The sequence below is a fragment of the Mus caroli genome, chromosome 4, assembly GCF_900094665.2.
Source record: "Mus caroli chromosome 4, CAROLI_EIJ_v1.1, whole genome shotgun sequence".
In the NCBI taxonomy this organism is placed as follows: domain Eukaryota; kingdom Metazoa; phylum Chordata; class Mammalia; order Rodentia; family Muridae; genus Mus; species Mus caroli.
This window is the reverse complement of record NC_034573.1, coordinates 29,239,172-29,247,872: the sequence shown is the minus strand read 5'-3', so window position 1 is coordinate 29,247,872 and position 8,701 is coordinate 29,239,172. Positions and strand designations below refer to the sequence as shown.

Sequence of the window (8,701 nt, the reverse complement as noted above, 5' to 3'; positions counted from 1 at the left end):
TCTTGTTCTTGTTCTTGTTCTTGTTCTTGTTCTTGTTCTTGTTCTTGTTCTTGTTCTTGTTCTTGTTCTTGTTCTTGTTCTTGTTCTTGTTCTTGTTCTGGTTCGTTTCATGAACCAAGGTTAGTAACAGCCTGCTGTTTGATGAGGGCAGTCACTACTGAAAGGAAATCATGATCTCTAGGAACGATGACCGTGTAGCATCTGTGGCCACAGAAGCAGTCCATTGTAGTGTTGAAGTGTGTTACGGAGTTGAGAAGATAGTTCAGTTGGTAACGGGCCTGCCACCCAGTCACACAAGCACCCAAGTTTAGATCCCTAGCACCTGGGTAAAAAGCCATCTGCAATGCTGTGTAGACAGAGCCAGGAGGATTTCTGGCCTATCTTATATTGGCCAATCAGTGAACTCCAGGTTCAGTGAGAAATCCTGACTTAAGAACTAGGGTAAAGAGCGATTGAGGAGGATACCCAGCATCAACCTCTGGCCTCTACAATCTCTCACACACATGGGGGGGGGGAAGGGGGGGCAGATGGAGCGGGAGAGAATGAGAATGTGTTCCTAGTACTCTGTCAGAAATCGAGACTAGCACAGATGTGATACAACTCACGTCTTATCTGAAAGGAAGACCCCCCTTTTTTTAACCATGCAATGACTTTCTGATCAACAGTACCGTTTTATAGGAAAATGCGCTAACCCTGATCTGAACAAGGTAGTTGTAAAATGTCCATGCGTTTTACATGTGTGTGGACCATTTGAAACCATGATAGCTTTCTGCAGGCGTTCTCAACATTGGTTTTATAAAGTGAGAACTTTATGTGAGGCCTGGTTGATTTCTGTTTTTTTTATTAATGTTAATTTCTACTGTGAGTAAGATATTTTATTTCACTGACCTCAAGATTTAGCTTGCAGCACCCTTGACATGCCAGAAGATGCACGTGTAGGCTTTCTAGGTTCTATTGATTCATGATAGGGCCACATAAATCTACTTTAGTGGGTTATTTAGTTGTTGAACAAAAATTTCCAAGTCTATTTTCCTTCTTGGCCTTTTGAGGTAAAGTGATACTATTTCTTAGGAGATCAAATGTGTTTGGCTGCTTCTTGAGTAAATTAATTTAATAACAGTTATGCCAAATGAAATACTTGGAAAGAAAGCACTGGTTCTCCTCCTCCTGACTCACGAGTCTGCTCTGGTGTGATGAGACTAGGACATGTAGACAAATGAGTTTCTTTGCGACGCCTGCTTGCTCTTAAGAGCACAGCGAAGGCTCTGTCACATGGTCACTTTATCCATGCCCTCTCCCATTAGCCCATCTTCATTGCACTGGCGAGTCTGTGGATGAGCTTCCAGGATGAGACGGTTCTGATCAGCGTTCTCAGTAACTTGACCACCAACCTGGAGCTCTTCCTGGGCACCCACGAGCTCCTCTTTCCCGAGAAAGTGATGCTGGGTCTTCTTGATGGCGTCGTCGTGAAAAGCGATTTGACGAGGATAGAGGAACACATGGGTAAGGCACAGACGTGCTCTCCTTCTCTTTAAGGTGACCGTTAGCTTAAAGTCACTCTTGTTGGCTTCAAATTTTCATGCTCTAGCTTTCTAAAATACTAAACATCTTAAGTATGAAAGACTGAAATTCATTATAGAAAACATGAAAAAAAAAAACCCAGACATTGTAACACACATCTTTAGTTTTCAGTGTGTAGGTGGTAGAGGCAGGAGTCAAGGCCAGCCTGAGCTACAGGAGACCCTATCTCAAAAAAATAAACAAAACAAGAAAGGTGTGGGGAGTATGAAAAATACAGATATGGAAACTGAGTATTTTACTTCCAGAAATTGTTATTTAATCCTTCATGTCCTGGTTTTGTGTGTTTAATGCATTTATATTGCAGGAGTGATGGTTTTGTAATTGATGTACTGAGAAAAACCCTTGCTGTTTTTGTTGCAGGTAAAGCTCCATTTTAAAGAATGATACTTGCTACACATCTTCTTAGTGTCACATTGAAATTTGTGAGCAAATTTAGTGACTCTTATGCCCTTTAAAGATATATTGATATCCTTCCTCCCTCCCTCTCTTTTTGAGACAGAGTTTCTCTGGGTAGAGTTAGCTGTCCTGAAACTCACTCTGTAGACCGGGCTAGCCTCGAACTCACAGATCTGCCTGCTGCTACCTCCCGAGAGTGCTGGGAGTGCCACCACTGCCCGGCTGATTTGTTGATTCTTACAGAAAGGTTGACATGATCAGTCAGCTTTTAATCTTTTTATCAGCCTTTTACTTTTTATATATTAAAGACAACCTAAAATTCATGAGAAATGTCAAAGTAGAGCTAGAATGAAGCACTCAAGAGCTTCTTCTAAAAAAATGAAGTTAGATCATTTACTAATTTCTTTTTCAGATTCTATTTTGGTAAAAACTAGAAAGTAAAAATGTAGCAGTGAGTTGGTTTCTTAAATTATTAGAATATATAAAAACTGGAAGCTAAATAGGATTCCCCAGCTCCTCTCAGTGGAAGTTTTTACTACTTATGTACTTTCATTAAAACAATATGTCTAGGGCTGGAGAGATGGCTCAGTGTTTAAGAGCACTGACTACTCCTCTGAAGGTCATGAGTTCAAATCCCAGCAACCACATGGTGGCTCACAACCATCCGTAATGAGATCTGATGTTTTCTTCTGGGGTGTGTGAAGACAGCTACAGTGTACTTTTTTTTTTTTTTTTTTTTTTTTTTGGTTTTTCGAGACAGGGTTTCTCTGTATAGCCCTGGCTGTCCTGGAACTCACTTTGTAGACCAGGCCTGCCTCGAACTCAGAAATCTGCCTGACTCGTGGCGTCTTAAATGAAGGTCACATAACACTCTTGGTCACCTAACAGTTCTTTCTGCTCATCTCCTTGGGTAATTTACTGTGTAGCAGCAGGACCACTGCGTACCCTGACAGAAGTGCTCTGGTCGGCCTTTCCCTTACCTGCAGAACAGGTTTTTCTGAAATGTCTCTTCAGTGTTCAGTCTGGAGCAGAGGTCTACTTCTACCTTTGTCTAGCAAGTTACTGACCTGGACGGTCCCTGAGGCCTTTCCTCTTCTTTACATGAATATCACCCCCAATAAGTCTGATTTTTGTGTGCACCAGGGGAAACTTTGTCAATTCAAAAAGGTTGAGATGATAAGAAGCTAATGTTTAGAATGACATACTGCTGATGTATTTCGGAAATTGCGTCTTCTCAAAGAATGAAAACCGTTTCCTGTTCTCTCTCATTGTAGAAGAAAGAGTGGAGTTGGCAGATTTCAGAACACAGGAATGGCTTTTTCCAGAAACAACAGCAAACTTTAACAAACTGTTAATTCAGTATCGTGGGTTTTGTGGCTACACATTTGCTGTGACTGATGGCCTTCTCCTCCCAGGTATTCAGTTAGAGATAAGAGTCTGCCCTCCCCATGCCTGTTCATACGAGTGCTCACTTATTGTCTGTACTGTGCGTCCTTTAACATTGTATGGACGCAGATGGTGAACTAGGGAGGAGATGCCAAGAGGACCTGACACCGTCCTCATCTGCAGGTGCTTCCAGGACAGCATGATAGATTGAACAAGAGACTGTAAGGAATGAGGGCTGAGAGACGTAACAGGCTGACTCTCCCTGATCTAAGTTGCTTCAGGCCAGAAATGTTTCTAATTGTGGGTGTGGGAGAGTCTGAGACTATTAGGGGATGGCACCTAAGTTTAAACACAAATCTGTTGATGTTTCATAGATGTTTTGTGTACAGTGTACTAAGAGTACACTACTTTTAGTGCACCAAATATTTTACTGTGACTTATCACATGAAATTTCTGCTCGGGGGGGGGGGGTTGTGAAGGAGCTCAAATTGTTTCCGATTTTGGAGCATTTCGTATTAGGGATGCTCAGCCAGCATTATATGACATGGACTCTGTGGTGCCTTGAGAAGGGGTTGATTCTCCTGTACTGAGGGAGCCCAGTTTAGCAGTGAAAAGATAGTGTCTTTAAAAGAGTTACTGGAAAAGACGTACGGATTCAACTGATGTGTTCACTTAAAAATATCCGTGGTTGCTCTGCAGCTACCTGTTACTAACATAGGTTAGGATTTCTCTGTTACAAGTTCTTCTATTGTGAATTATATCTATATCATATGTAACGTTATTATTTTACAAAATAAAGAGTAAATTAGATATTGGGAGACAATACATTATAAATACATTATAATTCAAAAAGTTCTGTGTGCAGTGGAACTGGCAAGTAGCTGAAGGGGGCTAGCCCTCGTCAACAGGACATACATGGGCAGAGGAAACCTCAATTAAAGAATTGCCTCCGTCAGGTTGGCTTCTGAACATGTCTTGGAGGCCTTGTATTGAGTAATAACTAACGTTAAGAGGTCAAGGCAACTCTGGACCGTGCCATCACCAGGCGTGGGCTGTGTGAGAAAGGTAGCAGGGAAGCCATAGAGAGCACACCAGCAAGCAGCACCCCTCCATGGTCTCCCACCTCACTTCCTGCCTCCAGGTGCCTGCCTTCAGTGATGGACTGTCAGCTTGGAAAAGGAAACAAACCCTTTCCTCCCCCAAGTTGGTCCTAGGCTGCGTTTTATCAGAGCAACAGAAAGCAAACTAGGACAGACTACAGCAAAAGACAATTGAAAAAGAAAAAAACTGCTTAATATTTACTTTGTAACATTAACCCACCCTTCACTTTTTTCTTGATCTCTTTGTTGTTTTTCAATGTTTTATAGTTGGTTGGTTGGTGGGTTTTGTTGTTGTTGTTTGTTGTTTTTGTCACAAAATTGCTAGAATCCTATGTGTGCATGGTAGAGAAAACAAATTGGCTTAATTCTGTATGTTGGCATGAGGAACAAGCACACTAGAGACATGACAATAGGGCAGTGACCAACACAGCCCCGAGTTCCCACCGGCTGTATTAGTAAGAACACCGGAATGTAGCAGGGTTGCCTGCCTGTGTGTTCCAGATCCCCCCTGAATAAATTAGCACAGGGCAGGTCGGTTTGCCTCTGTTTACCGTATTACCTCTACTCTGCGTTGTTTGGGAGTGCAGACTATATGGCTTACACCCCCTACTCCCAAGGATGCTGGCTTTCCACACTGTCACATCTGTCCTTTCCAGATGATGTCATAACTACCAGAAGTCTTGATCACTCGACCCCAACTCATGCTTTTAGTTTTACTACACCTTCCCTATTCAATTTCTATTAAAATATTAAAATACCAATCTCATTCTCCTTTGTTTTATCATGCATTTAACTTGCTTGCTTATGTGATTTTTTTTTTTAGTTAGTTTGTTATTCCCATAACACTGGTCATTCTGACTTTTTATATTTGTGATTTGTTGGGAGTGGGCACTTGTATTCCTCCTGTATCCCTCTCTACCAAGAATAAAGCCATCAATTATTTGTTAGAGGAATAAATAAAACAGTATTAACATTTCCTACATAATTTCCACAAGACATATGGATAGTAAATAACCCACAGTCTTTGTAGGATCTTTTTATAGTGGAAGACATGCAATTCTGTATTGAGGAAACAATGTCATATTTTTCTAGTTCTTAATAGAGTCATTTTTTAAAATAACCCATTAGGAACTGTGGATGTGGCTTAATGGGTAAGAAGCATTAGGGGCTGTGGTCCTGGCTCAGTGGTAAGCTGAGTAAGTGTGAAGGACCTAAGTTCAGATCCCTCCATTAAAAAGCTGTTTGGCTGTGCACAGTCCTATAGCCTTTGCATAGGGCTGGAGCACAGAAACAGATAGGTAGGGCTTGTAGGCTGTTAGCGAAACTCAAGATTTAGTGGGCCACTAGAGAGAGGTGCTGGGAACTGACTTTGGGTCCTGTGCAAGAGCCCCATTTAATTTTTATTGCTAAGCCATTTCTTCAGCCACATAAAATGTATTTTAAAGTTACACTTACATAGTTTAACATAAATTTCACATTTTTAATCATTTAATAATGTTTTTAACAAAACAAAAGTAGAACTAATATGTTAAAATGTGCGTGTATATGTATGTGTGTGTGTATACATGTGTGTGTGTGTGTGTGTGTGTATCCATAGCGACATTGGTCCTATGGCTTACCACAAAAACAAAATTGCTTGGCTCATGCCTAATTAAATTGTTGTTCTTAACTTTCACAGGAAATCCAGCCATTGGAATTTTGAAATACAAAGAAAAATATTATACTTTCAGTACCAGAGATGCTGCATACACATTCGCAGAAAATCCAGACCATTACATCCATATGATTAAAGAGAAAGCCAAGAAGAATGCAGAGTTAATTCAGCTACTAGAACTTCATCAGCAGTTTGAAACTCTCATACCGTATTCTCAGGTAAACATGGCATTCTCTTGAAAATACCCGGGTTTGTAACTCCTGACTTGATTAAAGTGGCATCTCAGTATTGCTTACTGTGTATTTTTTTCTGACAGGGAAGTTAGCACTTGCAGGAGCAGGGTGTCGGGTCTTCCTCTCTCACTTAGAACCTTACTTTTGAGACAGTGGCTCTTTGAGTCAAAAGGTCACTGTTAATTCGAGGCTTACTGGCCACTAAGCTCTGAGCATCTACAGGTCTCTGTCCCCAGCAAATGCTGGCATTGTGGCATGTGTGGCCGTGCGTAGCTCTTGTGTAGGTGCTGGGAATTTGAAGTCAGGTCTACTTGCTTTCACCCACTTGGTACTGTTGAAGGGTGCAAGAACGAGATCATTTTCTCTGCCAAGAATTGAAAGGTAAGAAAAAAGTGTTAGCAGAAATCTTGGGGAGCCCCAGCGGAGACATCATATGATGCCCAGGAAATCGAAGTTCCTTTGTGGGGCTTTTGGTTTAACTAATAAAAGAATTAAAGCTGAACATGTTGGCACACCCCTTTCTTTAATCCTGGTTCTCAGGAGGCAGAACCAGGAGGATCTCTGTGAGTACAAAGCCAGCCTGATCTATCTATTGAGTTTTAGAGTAATCAAGCTATGGCACCAACTTCAACAAACAAGCAAGCAAGGAAGTAAACAAACAAACAAATAGAATATACATATATGAATTAAAAATGGATGCAAGAAGCTGAGACGATGGCTCAGTGTTTAAGTGCACTCTCTGCTCTTTCAGAGGACTTGGGTTTGTTTCCCAGCACCCACATGACAGCTCACACCCATCTAAAACTCCAGTTCCAGGGAATCTAGTGCCCTCTTCTGGCTTCTGTTGGCACCAGGTGTACCTGCACATACACACATGCAGCCCAAACAAACACATTCTTTTGGCTGGTGAGATGGTTCACCAGGAAAAGGCTTCTGCCCCAAGCCTGAAAACCTGAGGAAGAAGAGAACTGACTCCTGCAAGTTGTCCTCAGACCTCCTTGTGTGTACCATGGGATCTACACGGGAGCACACGCACAGTAAATGGGCGTATACACTTTTAAAGGGAAAGAAAAGTCAAATGGAAACTCAGGGCCATTTATTTGTGTTTTAAAGGAAAAATCAGGGCAGGCAAACTGTAAGCCTCACAGCTGCCTAAAGGAATAGAAAAGATAGACCTGGAAGTCTGCCTTGTATGACCAACTGTGTGTGTGTGCGCATGAGTGCATGCATATGTATATGTATGTCTTTTAAAAAAGGGGGCAAGGAATCCCAAAATGTTAGGTAGGGTGTTTAAAACTACACTTAGGTTTAGGCCAGTACCAGAAAGGAAACAAAACAAAACAAACAAACAAAAAAGGAAGGAAGGAAGGAAGGAAGGAAGGGAGGGAGGGAGGGAGGGAGGGAGGGAGGGAGGAAGGTAGGTACATTATCCTTGTTTGAGGAAAGGCAGACAGGCCCCCTGAACCTCCTGCTGGCTCTTGGCCTATACTGGGGGCAGGAATTCTGGGAAGATACATGATCTTAAGGTGACCCACCTTCCTAAGGGACCTGTTGTGTTCAGAGGCCTTGTTTCATTGGTGTTCTCCATCCCCTCTGGCTCTTAAAGCCTTTCTGACTTCTCTTCTTTTTTTTTTAAAGATTTTATTTATTTATTATCTATAAATACACTGGAGCTATCTTCAGACACACCAGTTGAGGGCATCAGATTTCATTACAGATGGTTGTGAGCCACCATGTGGTTGCTGGGATTTGAACTCAGGACCTCTGGAAGAGCAATCAGTGCTCTTAACTGTTGTGTCCGGCCAGCAGATCACAGCCTGGGTTTTAGCCTGGAAAGGCATTTTGGAAACCTGGAAAAGAAGAGGGGCTAGGCGGCGAGAGAAGGGAATGAAGCTAAGACAACATTCTGATCAAAGCTCAATTTTACTATTTTCAGACACTCAGTTATAAAGGAAGGGGGAGGGAACCCAATTTCCCGCCAAGTAATCTCAGGGTCCAGTAGCAGGACGAACACGTGTGTGCTTCCAAGCAGCAAAGCGACAGGGTTCAGCAGTAGGCGTGGCAGGATGAATGAGCAGGAAGCTCTGCCCTTGAGCAAGCAGGTTCAAGCAGGTGGGGGAAGGGAGACCACATCTCCTCCCATTAGTTAACAAAAAAATAAAAAAAGAAAAGGCTGGCCTGAGGCAGAAAAATTATCTATGCGCAATAGTTCTGCCTCAGTTCTTAGGGCTAAAGAAAAAACCTGTTTCCGTGGGATTCCCTAACTTTTCTAATGGTAAACTGTATCTGGCTAAGACTGTCCTTATTATCTTAGTAAACCACTAACAACAGAATAGTGCTGGGCTGTAGGC

At 42.1% G+C, this 8,701-nt stretch overlaps 1 protein-coding gene across 5 annotated transcripts in view; it reads left to right on the top strand.

Moving 5' to 3' along the window:
• Cfap206 (cilia and flagella associated protein 206) overlaps window positions 1-8,701 on the top strand; it is a 41,090-nt gene that overhangs the window by 11,901 nt on the left and 20,488 nt on the right. For all 5 annotated transcript variants that reach the window (XM_021160307.2, XM_021160309.2, XM_021160310.2 and 2 more), the window contains exons 9-11: window positions 1,305-1,503; window positions 3,252-3,392; window positions 6,142-6,335. In XM_021160307.2, the coding sequence (XP_021015966.1) occupies window positions 1,305-1,503; window positions 3,252-3,392; window positions 6,142-6,335 (534 nt within the window). The remainder of the gene's footprint in view (window positions 1-1,304; window positions 1,504-3,251; window positions 3,393-6,141; window positions 6,336-8,701) is intronic.